This window comes from Lissotriton vulgaris, unplaced genomic scaffold, assembly GCF_964263255.1.
Source record: "Lissotriton vulgaris unplaced genomic scaffold, aLisVul1.2 SCAFFOLD_3993, whole genome shotgun sequence".
Taxonomy (NCBI): Eukaryota; Metazoa; Chordata; class Amphibia; order Caudata; family Salamandridae; genus Lissotriton; species Lissotriton vulgaris.
In genome coordinates, this window is record NW_028253798.1 from 164,329 (window position 1) to 180,883 (window position 16,555).

The 16,555-nt window shown below is 41.9% G+C and overlaps 1 protein-coding gene across 1 annotated transcript in view; it reads left to right on the forward strand.

Moving 5' to 3' along the window:
* LOC147660748 (dynein axonemal heavy chain 1-like) overlaps positions 1-9,038 on the forward strand; it is a 154,108-nt gene extending 145,070 nt beyond the window's left edge. The window contains exons 8-10 of the mRNA XM_086951484.1: positions 7,864-8,035; positions 8,388-8,579; positions 8,916-9,038. Coding sequence (XP_086807610.1) covers positions 7,864-8,035; positions 8,388-8,579; positions 8,916-9,038 — 487 coding nt within the window. The remainder of the gene's footprint in view (positions 1-7,863; positions 8,036-8,387; positions 8,580-8,915) is intronic.
* The last annotated feature ends 7,517 nt before the right edge of the window (positions 9,039-16,555 follow it).

Here is a 16,555-nt window from a genome sequence, read left to right on the forward strand (position 1 = left end):
AAGGCAATAAAACGCGGGCCGCGAGAGAGGAAGCAGCTCCGCACAGGCTGTGGGTGTCCCGTAGGCAGGCCGGCCGTCTCCCCTCCGCCTAAGTTCGGCAGCCAGCGTCGATGCAAGCCTGAGTCATGGCGCGGGGCCGGGCAATGTTCTATCTCCTCAATCCGACCGGGCCGAGGCGTCGGAGGAACACGGGTGAAGTCAGCGCGCCTTCCCCATTCCAGCGGCTGGCAAAATGAGCAGGATGGCAGGCAGGATAGGAACAAAGGGGCCAAGGGCTGGCGGAGCCGGGAGCTCACACGTCTGCTCCGGTCGCCATCTTGGCTCCTCCCCCATGGATGTTCTGTCTTAATCAGGATTCCAGTTGTAGTGCGTCTTCCTCAGGGTCACCTGATATTGAGGGGACAGAAGAGCATCCTCCAGATCTGAAGGTGGAATCCTGTGCAGGTCTCTATGCTTATTTTCAGCCCTACTCTGGAGATTCTAGGAGTCAGTCCAATTGCTAGGCACCCTAAAACTGATTAAGCAGTGGTCAGACCAGGCATGGGGTAGAGGCTGATTAACCTCCAGCTCAACATTTGAAAAAAAGATCTGGTCAAGGGCATCACCCAAACCATACAAAGGGGACTAGGTTGAGCGCTGTAAGAGTTTCTGTCAGGGAGACGACATTCTGCTCCATTGGTTTATCCATTTGTAAGTGAAGATCACCTAAAACCATAAAGTGGTTATATCCAAGGGCCTGGGGAGCAATCGCCTCATTAACTGATCTCAGAAAGGAGCTAGGCAGTCCAGGAGGCCTATAAATTAAGACCCCGTTCAGGCATTGGTAAGACGATAGAGTACATTGGAAACCAAGACATTCTGCATCCTCTACAAAATCTTGTTTAAACACAATAGCCACTCCCCTACTCCCTTCCCCACAAGACAGTCTTTTCTAATCACCTTGTGCTGAGGCAATAGTGGGATTACAAGAATTAGACAACCACGTTTCTGTTACAAACAAGAAATCAGGGAGAGAGTCTTGTAGAAGGTCAAAGACCTGAGCTGTATATTTCTGAAGAGATCGTGTGTTTAGCAGCAGGGCCTTAAAGGTCCCACCCTGCTTCTCTTTGCAATGATTTGCAGAGCTAAAATCTATCACTGCTGGAGAGCCCCCCACAACCCGGGGAAAGACCCAGTTGCATAGTATGCATCAGAATACGGCCAATTTATCACAACTAGCAGCTGCACCCTGACAGTAAAAGTGCGTACCTAGTCTTAGCAGTAGTTCTCTCCCATAATGTATTCTCTGCTTCAATGTCCCCAGCCCGACAGGCAGCATGGCCGGCGCTGGTCGCCTCCGGGGCAGTGATGGGTGCAGATGGGCTTTGCCTTAGCTGCACACGTCTGTTGCGAGTACACGCAGCATTTCTGCTTTTATATATAAGAGACTAGAGCGCACACTTACTAAAAATGGTGCCGCTCTGTGTCTCGACAGAGTAGCCAACCAAGCCTACTCAGGAAAGCTCAACCCCTCCTCCCACAAAATTGCACAAATTCAAGAACAGTAGCACAGGAAATTAGAACACAGAATTAAAAATCCAGAAACACAGTGTTAAAAATTTAGACTAAACACTTGGATCTAAGATATTCCTGACGTGTTTTTTCACGTCTTGTTTTCTTGGGTATTGTTTCTGTGGAGTTGGAGTCGTTTTTACTGGGATTACATGGTGAGTTGAGTCAGCATCCCACCCTACATGGTTGCTATATAATGCAGGATCAAGTGCAACAGCCCACTCCTGCGCGTATCAATGTTTTAATGATTCTGGAATGAAGTCAGAGGACGCAGGTAAAATTACAGTTTCTCCTTTTGGGCAATCCATAACGAATTCAGGTGGCCAAATTGATGTATTAACCAAAAGTCAGGTTCTCCCAAAAGAGGCCTTTAACCTTCCTGAGTGTTTCCCTCTCCATTTGGATTGCTATTTCATTTAACTGATGAGGGGCACTTACCCTTGTATCAGGTGTTTCCACCATGATATGTTCATTCAACTCCGCTGTCACCAGAAATTCCGTCAGATACTGGCAAGCTAGTGTTATTTCTGCTGTGCTGTCTAGTGTCGAGACAATTCCACGTTCAGAAGGTGAGTACTCAGCAGCCTGGGCATTTCTTATTTTAAGGCAAGCTACTTTCTTCTTTTTGAATTGAGGTTTTGGTTTTGGTTCATCTTCATTTTTGATATTATAGTCCGAAGTACGATGGGGATCTCTGGACTTTGTTTGTTCTTCTGTTCTGTGTTCAGACCGCCCTTCCCTCTTGGAGTTTTTTAATGAACCCTGAAAGGAACGAGAGGAACGTGTATCAATATCCTGATACCTTTCAGGATTTTTTATATTATCATGATTTCTAAGGTTATAGCTCCTTTCGAAGGGCTCCTGTTGAGCAGACCCACCCCTAGATGTGATCTGTTCTTTCTATTTTTTTTGGTGTTTGGTGTATTATCCCATTTCTTTTTAGAAGAATCAGGTGCTTGCTTGGAGGTATCCTTTTTAGGACTACCCAGTACTTGCGGTTTTGTAGCTCTTGCTCCCAAATTATGTCTACCTAATTCGGCGTATGTATCTTCGATAATGTAAGGTAATTCTTGCTCCTATTGTGCAGGAGTGCATTCCTATACGTGTTGGCTTTTAGCCACAGCTGCTGCCTCCCCTTTTATGTTTGGTAACATAGTTATTTATACCTGGAAAAAAATGCCTAATAATTTCATCCCCAAGTTTAGAGCAGGTTCTGCTCCATACACATTCAGTATTTGTCTTAATACTGTGGTATCACTGCTGTTGAAGAGATACCATGAGTTCTGGTGTAGATGGCAGCGAAAACTGTACCCAAAGAGGTAGAGTCCTCTATTGGGGAGCTGACCCCATTGGCAAACAATTTGTCAATATTCTGTGTTTTTCTTGTGAGCCTGTGCGTGGAAACACTGCCTTTAACTGTGCTATTTTCTGTGCTATCCAAAATGGCATTTGTTCATGTTTAGTGGACATTCCTCCCACAACCTCGTTCAGCGTGTGTGGGGTGATTTTAGTTGCAATCCCATGAAGGTGACCTGCTGTGGTAATTTTAGTTGGTTGTAGTGTGAGTGTTCTGATAACAAATTGTGTCAAAGTTTTGTAAAGTTTTATTACTTCTTTGTGAAGTGTACATAAGTCTGCTATTGGCAATGTATCAATTTCTGGATGCGGTGTGCAAGCAGCTAGGACCGGACAAGCCGCTCCATCTCTGCTGAGCGGACCGAGTCTCACTTTATCTGTGGTGTGTTAGAGGGCACCTTTAAACCAATTTATATGATCTTGGTAATTGAGCATAACTTCAAATTCCTGATATGGACAGTATTCCTCTGGTATTTCATCTGCGATGTAAGAATGAAATGTATGTTTGCATGCATCTGCAGGTGGGAATTTAATCCATAAATAGATCTGTATGCCTTTTGTGCCTAATGCTGGGACTCCAAAGTCTGCTAAAATTGAAAGTAAGTGCAATCCTGACATTTTCTGAAATGTTCATTGCACCTTCCTGCTCTTCATCCCCCGCTGCATTCGCATGTAATGCTGCAGCAGCGTCCTCTCCGACTAACATTGTTGAAAGCTTTTCAAGGAAAATGAGATAAGGTTTTATGCACAAAAGGGAACTATAATCCTTTAAGCTTGAATAAACCTACAGCCAATACATAGGATATGCCTACTCAGCTGTGGCGATTATTTCCTTCCCACTCCAGACGTTTCTGGATAAATGTGAGTAGGGGTCTCTGAGAAAGCACGACTGAACTACTCAGATTTGACCGTTAAATAAGAACCAAACCAATTTTGGCAGAACCATGTTGTGTAGTTCCTTTAAATCTATATAGGATCTGCATGTTTCTAGACAACAAACTGGGGGACTGGTATCCAGACTGATTCCAGTAACTCCCATCAGATATGTCTGCCTGTATACCAGCTAGCTCACAGTGCCACTATGAACTAATTTTACCAAGGAGAAGATAGTTTCTGGCAACTATCGAACATGACAACTCTGACTCCTCAGGGATCGTGGAAACAGTACGGTACTTTTCGCTCAGTCACTTATGCTTACTTTGTCTCAGAGAGGTACACAGAATAAACAATGGGGACGTTTTCAATAAAAATTTAAAGAATGAGCTTCATTCTAGTGTAAAATATGTGTGCTGCAGCAACCATAAGACAGAAACAGTTATAAACGGTTATAAGCACCAACAGAGTAAATGGATGATAGAATTCTACCATAGTGCTAAAACAATAGATATATGCAGGTATATAAAGGCATGACAATAATAATGCTAACCCTAACTATATGTACCTAAATGTACCTATCATGTATGTAGGTGTAGAGCCAAGAATCGCCATGGGATAAAACTATTAACTGGTGTGAGAGACTGAATGACCCTGCTTGGTCTCAAGAAGGACACCCCGCAAGAGTTGTCAGACCACTGCGTGCTGGAGTGTCTGCTTGCAGAAACCTCAGCGTCTCACGTCATTGTGTCAGGATGGAAGTCTTTTCTCCTTTCTCCGCCCCAGCAAAGATATGGTGTTTATATACCCAAAACGTACCTTCAGGGGTTCTACCTTGCTGAGTCATGTCGGCCAAGGATGATGAAAGGAATGAACCTTATACATAGCTATTATGCAGAAGATGGTAATCCTGCTGTGATTCTGAGAATCCTCATGCATAATAAACTAGGCTAGTTTTCAGGGAAAACCACACAACATTTATGCAGCACCTAACTATGTAAAAGGTTAATACCAAAACCGTTATGTAGAACAATGGCAGTGAAAATGTAGGTGAAAGGTTAGGTGACTACCCAGGCCTATATTGGGGTACATTATAAATCATAACAAGGGGGTTTGGTGGCTGATAGATTATGATTTATTACGGTCGGGCTTTTCTGGATGGATGAAACTACACCCGTAACTCGTCATCCTTCATGTCCTCCACCCAGACAAACATATTTTTAAGTGAGATGGATGGCTTATTGATTAAGGAGAAACACAATTAGTTCTACTCTTTCACAGAAGGAACACTTTATGCTATTGCTTTCCGAATCCTTAAGAATGGGGGAGGTTTGAGACCGATATTGGATCTTTGGTTTCTGGAACAGTTTACAAACAAAGAGAAACTCAACATGTTGAATTTGAGGCCTGTACTTTTTAGCACTGCAGAATCAGTGCTAGATGGTTTATCTGAATCTTTATGATGCCTACTTCCATATACTCTTTGTTCGGTCCCATGGGCTTCATTATAAAAGAGATGCATTATCAGTTCAAAGTGCTCCATTTCAACCTGTGATCCACCTGATAGATTTCTAAAACTCCTGGCAGTGGTGTATCTTAGATAGGACAATCTTGGTTGTAGCTTTTGGACCATTTAATATAACATAATTCTTTTGTGATGTGTACTTGTATCTATGGATGGTATCTATTCGTGCCATTTATTCCCTTTATCGTTTTTGCTATAGTGCTAAAACAAAATCATAAATTGTATTTTTTGTTGTTGAATATTTCAGAGTTGGGAACTGATTGCGGACATGACTCCACATCAATTTTAATTACCTATGGTATTGAAGTGTAAATAGTGGATCACATGAGGGTGGTTTCTGGGGTGTCAAAATTGGTGGGTTTGCCTACTTCTCATGACCACCAATATATACATCTGGTAATACCTTTTAGATTCCCATTAAAACCTTAATTTTTAGAATTGGCATTACTGACTTATCTCTTGGATTCGACATTCAAGCTTCTACAGCCATGTTATCTTAATTTTCATTTTTTTAATTTAGCTCCTTGGTTGAAATGACTGCATTAAGAAGAGTTAACAAATTGAAAGTTCTATCTGCGTCTTCACCATCTACTGTTTTTCAGAAGAAAAGTTTAGGTTTTCATTTTAACCTTCCTTTTTTGCATAAATTTGTCTGCGAAATCCACATATCTCAGTCTAGGTCTTTTCCCGTTTCCTTCCGTCTGCTCATCCATCAGGAAATGAGGAGAGATTACACAGACCTGACCCTTATAGTGCTCTTAGTTTTTATATCCAGTGAACCTCTAATTTACAAAAAGATTACAATTTGTTTGGTTCTTTTCAAAGATACAAGATAGGATCTGCTGTTAAGAAGCATAGGATTGCACACGTGATTTTGCCAGCAGTGAAGCTTTGAAAAGTGTAAGTTGGGAAACATCTTCCCAAGGGATTTTATGCTAATTTTACGAAGGGTGTGAGTGTGACTTTGACTCTGCTGAGGGGTGCTCACGTGCAGTCTAATGGCAATGCTGCTACCTGGTCCTCTCTTCATTCTTCAAAACACTACATGTGATTGGCAGTAGGTTTTAGTCCCAATTCATTAGGGGATTTTTTTCATCTATTATTGATATAGGATGGCCTATGTCTCAATCTCTCCTTTTGTTGTTTAGTGGTACAGCTTTGGGAGTGTTCTAGTAAGTTATTTGTGGGTGTTAATATTCATTAGAACAAGTAACGACTTTGGTGACGTTCTTTCGAATGGATATGATGGCACCTGCAGTTTATTTGCTCGCTACCATCCTTCCCACATGAGGTCATAGGTGTGGATTTATTTTTATATTGCATCTTTTTACCTTGTAAAGTGTGGGGTTATGCAGAGTAGACTGAATTGATGTCAGTGTTACACATGGTACCATATATGGTGTTCACCAACACACCTCCAGTGTAATTGTGAGGCGCCCTTAATGATGATGTCCTGAACTCAGTGACACCGGGGGTATTCTGGAGAATATTTCTGGATCCAGTTGGTTGCTTTGGAGGGGTTCAACTATATAATTTATTTGAGTAATCCTATCCGTCAGAAAGAAGTTGGCAGAAGGTAGGTAACTTGTTTTTTAAATAAATGTATGCTTTTCAAATGCCGTAGATATAGAAAAAGCCTAGAGCTTACAGAGCAACATGGAGGAACTACCCTTTGTCTGGCTACTCTTACTATGATAGACATTAACAGAATGTCTGTTTGGCTATCTTATAGAGACTTCTAGCAGCAGATGTCTTACCTTGGAATCATCCCCAGGCATCAGACTGGATCTTGATGTTTTTTAGACCAGCACCCCTGTGCACCGGTAGGCGGTGTCGTTTGACTCCGCGTCGGCGTCAGCCATGCCTAATGTCATGTGTGCCGTGCTTCTACAGCAAAAAAATATATATAAACGTCCTTTCATGATTTTCCAGTGTAATTTTTTTTAAAGTGCATTTCTATAATTAAACATGTTTATAACTACATTTAATTTATAAAATAAATTCCCTCAGTGACTAGACATTATTTATTAGATACCTGGACATTATGTGTTAGTAGTAATTATTAGCCTCCTCGTTTTTGCATTGGAAATTTCATTTACCATGAATGTAAAGCTGGTATTTTATTTTGATGACTACTCATCTACTTGTAAGAAGCTTTTAATGTATTATATGTGATAATATATATATATATATATATATATATATATATATATATATATATATATATATATATATATATATATATATATATTCATATATTCAGAGACTTTATTCGTTGAAAGACATTGCTGGGATCCCCTTGGTTTTACTAAGGCAAAAAATGTCTATGTATGGGAGGCTTCAAGCAAAGCTTTGGCAAATGTATGTATTCCGTATGTAACACCTACTTTTTCAGCTCATCAGTGCAAGTTAGTTAACATACTTTGGGAGAAATTAAAGAGTGATAGATGTAGGTGGGGTGTATCATTATCTGAGCAAGGATATTGAATCTCTGTATTTTTTTTAAACTAATATTTGTTTAAAACACCTCTTTTTTTCCTCTCATGTTTTTCCTAAAGTCCCATTGGGGAGGTTTTTCGTGCTCGACTTAGACAATTTCCATCTCTAGTCAATTGCTGCACCATTGATTGGTTTAAAGAGTGGCCAGCTGAAGCTCTGAGGTCCGTAGCATCTTCATTTCTTCAGGATATTCCCGAGCTAGAGGCCAGTCAAGCTGTTATTAATGGCATGGTAGGTGTTTTTGAATTTAATGGATTCACAATGACGGAGTCCTTGTACTTATATTTCCAAACATTCTCTAAATGCACAGCATAGGTGACTCAGACTGTAGGCTTCCAACAATATTTTCATCAGTAATAATAAACACACATTTTCTGATCTTTCCGTACAGTTGCGGGTATATTAACACCATTAAATTATTATTTCCAATTCTCTTTGTCTTTACTCATACATATGAAGCTTTCCATTACTCATGGAAAGCTATTCCTCTTTTTGTAAAGCTTTAGTACAAAGAACAAATGATTACTTTGTTTTTGTCATGTCTGTTTTCTGATCTCTCCATGTCTGTTGTCTTTTCATACAGATCACAATGTGTGTTTCTATTCATCAATCTGTTGCAGTAAAGTCCAAGCAGTACCTTGCTGAGCTAGCACGACACAATTACATCACACCAAAAACCTACTTGGAACTGATGAGTACCTTCGCTAAGCTCATTGTCAAAAAGAAACAGGAACTCAAAACTGCAAAGACCAGAATGAAGACTGGTTTGGACAAGGTAAGGATTGACTTAGTTTAATCGGGCAGCCATCTGCTAACAGCAGTAACTGACAAAAAAAACCATTGGAATCAAGTCAAAAGTAGAAGGTAACTTGAAGACATATTTATAGTTATTTTGCATTCTAATGAATCTTTGGGAAAACCCTACTTCCTTTCATCAGAGCACATATTCAAATATCCTTAAACACCAAAGCCTTAACAAAACAATAAAATAAAGAACATCATGATCTTAATATTGGGTGCAACCTCTATGTCATCATTCCTACACGTCTATTTCACATTAGAACAGTTCCTTTTTTTGCATGTTTTGGTATGCTAATTGCCTCTCATAAAGTGCATTGTCACCATTGATATTGCTTCTGGCCACTGTGAGATCCTTCTGCAACCATATAGACAAGAGATCAAAACCTGTTTATACAAGATTGCCTTGATGTCTCACGTAGTCTGTGGAATCTGAATGTTTGACTATGGTAGAGAGAGGCCACAGTTTTGATCTGAGCTGTGACTGAGCTCTCTTAGACTCTCTTAAGACTTAAGGCCCAACTGACTCACAAATGTAAATTGGTTTCTGTGAATAATACACATGTAAGAATTAGATAAACATCAATACAATTACAAAAAACAAAATATAAAGGCCCCACATCATGTTAATTAAAGTGTAAAAATATAATAAGACTAGTGGCATGCAAATTGTGATGTAAGAATCAGAAGTTCTAAAGAAAATTCAATATTATGTTATGGAAAGTGCTTAAAATTAGAAAAAGGCAAATTGTCCTTCAGATAAATGTGAAGATTGTTCAGTTTTGTCTTAGATTCCTGTCCGCTTTTCCTATTCACTGAGGGTTCCCACTACTCAGCCTCCAGATCAACAAGAAATATCCTGTCACAACTCGTGAGCAGCTTTCTCTGTCTCAGTATCTTCGCCACCCTCAAAATGAAGGGAATTTCCATTGGGGCAAAGAGGCTACACTGGCAGCACTTTATTCCCTTTTAGCAATGTGTCAGCTGAAGAATGGCCCCATCAGCCATGGAGGAAGAAGTTTGGGCAAAGCAAGAGACATCTTCCTTCAGTGGTCTCTGGAAGTCAGGATCTAGGTAGTACAGCTGTCAATGATATCTTCTTTCGTCTTGAGAGCCAGGCCTTGGAGGGTTCCTCTGAGGTGTGTCCATATGTTGTTTTAAAGGAAAGAAACAGTCAGTCATTCCTGAAAGCAACTAACCAATAAAAAAAGTAAGTCCCTGAGCTATCCACTCTCTGCTTTGGTGCAAAGCAATGTACTAAAAACTCAGACTAATGAATTCCTGTCTTGGCTATGGACAGCTCCACCCTGTCTCTCAGATCCACCCCATGCCTACCCATTACAGCCACCATTTTACCAGAATGTTCACACTTCCTTTTGATCGCCTTTAAAATGTCAAATCACAAATGAAAGAAATGGAGCTATCCTCCATGTAGAACAAGAGTTAGGAATTATCCAGAGTTTGGCAGATGTGGGATATCCCCCAAAAAGTGGGAGATATCTCGACCACCCTATTTAATGATGTGGCTGCATCCACTGATCTCTAAATGAGGCCTTTAGATGCCCACATTTGGAGTTGTCTACACTTAAAAGCACACACACACCACTGTATGAACATTTAGATGGCAGATCTTTTGAGACAAGGAGGTCCTTGGATAGCTGTTGTTAGTAGGATGGTTCATGACCTACCAATTTGTTCTCAAAATTAGGAGCTCCTGTTTCTGAAAGCTTGATAGATATTGCACAGAGCTTGAAGTCAACCCTTTCATAGTAGGAAGCTATTGTACCAATTACAATGCATGTCGGATATGTGTCCTAAAATGGGTATTCAACAAAAGAAAAATCCTGCATTCTGGACATGTTTTTCTCTCCGACCAAGTACACAGAGAACCTCAAAGAAAGCTGGTGGCATAGCTAAAATGTGCCAGGACCATGAAATGTATTGCTTTGGATTTGAGTCGACATGCTCCATATGGAAACTTTATACTCAAGGTGTTAAGAGAAAAAAATAAATAGACCTTAAGCACTGGAAATATGCAACAATATTTGCCACCAGAGATCTAGCCTCAGACATGCTCCCCTTGGGTTTGGCAATAGATCCGGAGCATAAATAATATCACGAGTCAGTTGTGTTCTCAGGGATGTATACATTGTTAACAAACTGCAAAACTGGAAGTCTGGACCTTAGTTGTTTGCCAAGTTTCACTTAGGGCCAGCTTTTGCATTCTTGACATAGGCAAAGTCCTACAAAGTCTGGCCACCAGAGGCCTCCAGTTGTAGTTACTAAATGCCAATGCACAGGGAGGTACCAAGTGCTCAGTAGGTAGCAGGCCTGTGTCTCTTACTTGATGAGGGAATTTCCTCTGGCAGCTTAAACAAGCATTGGCATAGCCAATAGGTCTCGCCTTTGGGACCTTGTATTTTTTAGCTATGCATGATATTATCCTGGGTGCTGTGCCGCCAGGGATCGAAGAGCTACACAACAAATAAACACACTATGAATACTTGCATGCACACACTATTCAGAGCAAACCACAGATGGCCAATAGCACTTGTAGATAGGCACAGACAAGCTTGCACAGTTTGACTTCACCAGGCAGAAAGAACACACAGATACACACAAACCTACCCCACACAGCTCCTCCGATGTACACATACCCATAGATGCGCCTTTCCTCTCATTGTGACGCACGCAGGAGTTTCAAGCTCCGGATCCTCCCATCTCCATCTAAAATGAGGTCTCTAAAGAAAAAAGTGGGAGCAGCATATTCTATTTTTAAGATGGCCCAGCAGAGGCAAACTGGGAAATCTGGAAACTGTGCTACCAGCTCCAGGCCTCTTATGGGTTATAAGGCAGGGGCAGCTCTGAGACAGCTCTGTTGGCACTCTCTGATGAGTGGTGACTCGAATCCAACACAATCAGCCTTTCTTCTGCATTGATCTTTTGCAAACTCTCTACTTTTCCCTCAAGATGAGTCTCTTACCAACATGCAACAGAACCGGCGCCAGCCTAGCTGTTAGAGGAACTATGTCACAGAATTACTAGGTTACTGTGCCGGACATTCTTCCATCAAACATGTGACTGACCCAGCACCAGCCCTACCAACCTGTCTCCGGAACCAGGTCACAAAATAAGTAGGTTACTGAAGTATAAGTGGTGACTGCAGCATGGGCTAATTGTGGCAGCTCAGGAGATACAAAAGTTGCATCCAATGTTTGAGTGATTTGACATCCATGCAGACCAAACAAACTCAAGTATTTTTTAAAGTAAGTTAAACACGGGCTGCACACGTGGTTGTCAATTACCCTAGTTACTCTGCCTGGTGGTCAGTGCTATAAGTGCCACAAAGGACGTCCAGTAGAGAAGTAGAGTGTTCTTACCTGCGGGCTCTAGAGATTCTCAGTCCTTGTGGTCGCTTCCAATCTCGTGTCCGTGCCTTCCAATCCTTCACATAAATGTCAGTTCCAGATGGCCAATCAGAAGATGTCACTCGGATGCTGCCTTGGTGTGCAGGCGGATCACATACCCCTTGACCCCACATACACTGCGGATGGTTCCCAAGAGGTCTATGGCAGCTTATTCCCCAAACACCCCCCCCCCCACTGTTAGTACTCTCCCGCTTCAACCCTCCTACTGCACTCACCTATGACCAGGTCCTACTGGTGGATCACAATCAGCACCAGGCTACCAGCTGCCCAGTTCCTACCAGCCCGTGCTCGCCTGGTGTGAACTGACCACCTACACTTGTGCAGGAAATCACAATCAGCCGTGGGGTGCACTAACTACCCACAGTCATGCACTAAATCACAAGCAACCCATCTGTGAACTCACCGGCCACAGTCAACCCAACTGTGCACTGACTACACCCACTCATGTACTAAATCATAATCAGTGGCAAATACTGTCAACCACTGTGGGATACAACGTTTAAGTGGGCCGGGTCCTGCTGGCACTTAGCATCTGCAGTTCTAAAAAGCAGGTGCTGAGATCAGTCCCCATCGGGCTCTCCATTTGTGCCTCCACCCTCAGGGTGAAAAATAAATCTTAACTCTGCGGCTGTGCCACCCTTCACTGCCTTTGAGGTAACTTCAAAGAGACTCGTTATAGTTCTTTTCACAGCCTCATCATTTCTGAACTGAAGCATTTTCAATATTATATACAAGAAAGCTAGTTGTTGCTTATTTATCTAATGCAGCTAATGACCATTGACAAAGCCAGTAGTCCTGGCTTGTTGTAAGTGTAACATTACTTGTTGTATTATATATCTGGATGCAATGACAAGCAGCAAAATGGTAGTCAGGCGGCACACTATGCAAGGCACAGATTTATAGCATAGGTGTTTAAGCCACGCAGTTAATTACATTGGCCACGCCCCTTTAAGACCCCCCAATTCTCATCTCACTTAAAGCCCTCGCTATTCGTGATCAATCATTCAACAAGTACATTATTTCCAGTCAGGGCAGTCTTTTTCGGCCAGTTTCTCTTCATCTTTAAAAGTCCATTCCCAGCATCCGCGCTACCCATCGTCTGTCTGGGAGACTGATGTCTCTGGTCAGTCTGTGCTGACTGCCAGGTGGGTACCCTTCAAACCAGCCTCCCCAGCCAGCCCCAACTCGCATTAGCTCCACAGCCCTCTTCTCTTCACATTTCCCCAGCCCACTAAATCCCACACTAACTGCTGGACACTGTCGCCTTCAGTCATTGGATGCCACTGACTGAGGGCAGCCGCTCACACGATCTGCAGAAACCGAAGGCTGCGCCTCCTAGAGAATATTGGAGGGGAAGCAGCAGTGACAAAGAAGAAAAACAGGACGCTCCCTAATGAGTTTACGTATATTAAATAAACAGGCGCCATGGCCATCTAATATTAGCGACAACAGTAGATAGCACTTTACATCCATGGAAGCAGGAAAGGGTTAAAGCAAGGGGGTAAAAGCAACAAGCTTTTGCAATGCAATAGGACTCACATTTACGCAAGACCTATTGCATTGCATCACGGACAGCGGGAGGGGGAAGCACGGACAATGGGAGTGCGGGCGGGGGAGAATGAGGCGAGAAGGCACAGACAAAGTAGTGCTCACAGTCCAAATAACATGTACCCTACTGTGTAACACTCCAAGTAAAGGGGCCAGTAGCCTTGGGAGGGTACAAATGATGACGTGGCCATAATAAGGAGGGACTAACAAGCCTCATAATCAATCAGAAGGCAGCATTTACGAAAGACAATAACGTGAGGCAATTAAAAACACGGAGAGTTGCAGAGAGTGGGCGGATCTTGCACTGCATACTCCATTACTGCATGCCCCTCAGAGCGAGCAGTGCATGCATGCTGTAGCTATAGCTCGACCTAAAAAAGACAAGTCACACCACTGATAAAGAAACACTATGCAAACACCGAAGGACTCAGCAATATCAGACAAGTAACTGGGATATCGTTTCTAGGCAAACAATTAGAGAGCATATTGAATGACTATCTAAAAGACCACATCAATAACATCTTTTTAGACTCTAACCCCAGATGTTTCAGAGAATGATGCAGTGCTGGAACATCCTCCCTCTCTGTGATCAGTGGCACACTGAAGACTGTAAATAAAGGAAGTCAAATCACCTAGTTTGTTTCAGCCTCACCACAGCTTTTGATACAGTGAACATGAGACCCTCAGCACTCTCCAAAAAAGGATCACCATAGTTGGCACATCCTTTTATGGGTAACTTTTTGCCTGTCAATCAGAGCTTACACAGTTAAGATGAGAAATTTATCTCACCCTGTCCCATCTCCTCAAGTTATAGATCAAGATGCAACCCTGGACCTCACTCTATTTAGCTCATATATGGAACACTTCAAAAAAGAAATCAGGGAAATAAGCCTACATATCTTCCAGTATGCTGGTGATGTACAGCTATGTCTCACAATTAGCTCAGAATAAGAAGCTGCTAATCTAAAGTAAGGCCTTGAAGTTACCTAGAACTGGCTCTTCAAACACATTCTTAAACTCTATCCTGACAAAAAACCGAATTCCTTCTGCTATCTTATTACAGCAACACAACTCTGGGCCAGGATTTGATTGTTGCCCCTATTAGCAACCAAACCAACTATGTCAAATAAAACACTGACTTTCCATCATGACAATAGGCTTTCACTGCCAAACAATGTTAACAATATTGATAAAAATCACATACACCTGTTTCACATCCTTAAAGATATGATCTCAAAACAAACCCTGAAAGGATTAGTCTGGTCTCACATGTTTTGAGGTTTCTGAACAGGTTACCTGTAGAGCAACGAGGATGACCAATAAGGCCTTCATAACATATGAAGCCCTACACTGTAGCACCCCAAGATACCTTGTGTAAAAAGTGAACATCCTAGAGGCCAACAGAAGCTCTAGAAACAAAGAAGAATTGGTGCTTGAAATTGCAAAGATCATAAAAAGCAGTACACTTAATCGGGCCTTCTTGGGGGCAACACTGAGGAGCTGGAATAACGTTCCTCAGGTTCTGAGAAAGGCTCCTTCTTACACTGCCTTTCAGAGACAAACCTAAAGGACTCTTTCTCAACAGACAATCTGCCCCTTTAAATGAGCTATGTTCAAACATAGGCCTCCCAGAAATTCATTCTAATTCCTCATCAATCTTCTGGGTTCAAGATAAAGATTTCTCTCCTCTCAATTGGGATGCGTCTCCACGATAGCACCATTTCTGCTATATAAGAGTTTTTCTCTAGATGATCTGCATTTTATGAGTGTATATTGTACTCATTTACTGCATTAAAACCATCTATCAACAATTTGTGTCGCCTAGAATGGGTAATGGATGGATAATTGTTCAGTTCTGTTGAAGATGCTATCTTGTATAATACCGATTGACTGTATACTACAGGGCTTAGCCCATCATGTAACCACTGTTAAATACCAATAAAGAAATGTATAAAAAATGTATCACAAAAATATACGTCAAAATGTCCAACAGAAGGCGAGTGACAGGCCCACCTCCTAGAGCCCCACAGCTTCTTTTATTTTAGTCCTTACCAGTTCCTGGCAGCATTGAGACTGCAATAATTTTTTGCTCTATTTCAAGTGTACCCTGACCTAGGGCTTTAGACTCAGGGCGTCTGGAGTGCATGGATCTTTGTTGACTTCTTTATGGTTACTAGGCAATCTGGTTGAGCAACAATAAGACTCTATAATCAAGGCTCTGCCAACATTACAAATAGAGACACTTCTGAATCGGAAGCTGAAGTCTCAGAAGGGGAGCAGACAACAAGCTTAAGGGAAGGTGACAGACCGAATGAGTCTACTTTTTTACAAGAATATCAAGTTATCAAGGAAACGCAACAGAGACCCCCACAGAGACCACACCCCCGCAACAACCAAAGATCCAAATGGAAAGGTAAAATAAGGAGGGGCAAGAGGGGGAGAAACATCTACGGCATCACCAAGAGTTACACTGAGCAGAGGCAGGAGATGCAAACAGTAACAGACATTGAGGACAACACAGTCATCAACCTTTCGGACGAATATTGACTGAAGATGAAACAAAAGTTCTCAAGAGAGGCCTAATTTTCTGTCCTACTGCGGAATTTGATCTAATACAAACGAGAATAGACCTGTTCAAGTATATCCGAAAATTAGAGAAAGCGTTGGGGAAGAACAAAATGATAGAAGGGAGGACTCCAATGAATTACTTGGAACTGATCTAGAGGCCTTATTGGCCCTACAATCCATGGCCCTCACATAAATGGAAGAAGGCAGTGACATAATAACAAATTTGGAAGTAGCAGGGGTGACACAAACAAGAGATCCCAGCAATCTAAAACAAAAATCAAAACTTCGCATGACGCCATTGATGTGTTTAATGAGGCAGTTCTTATGGATTTACAAAAATTGACAAAATCTAAATATGAGGGCAACAAGAAATGGCCCAACATCACAAGAAAGGAATGGGAGGCCATAA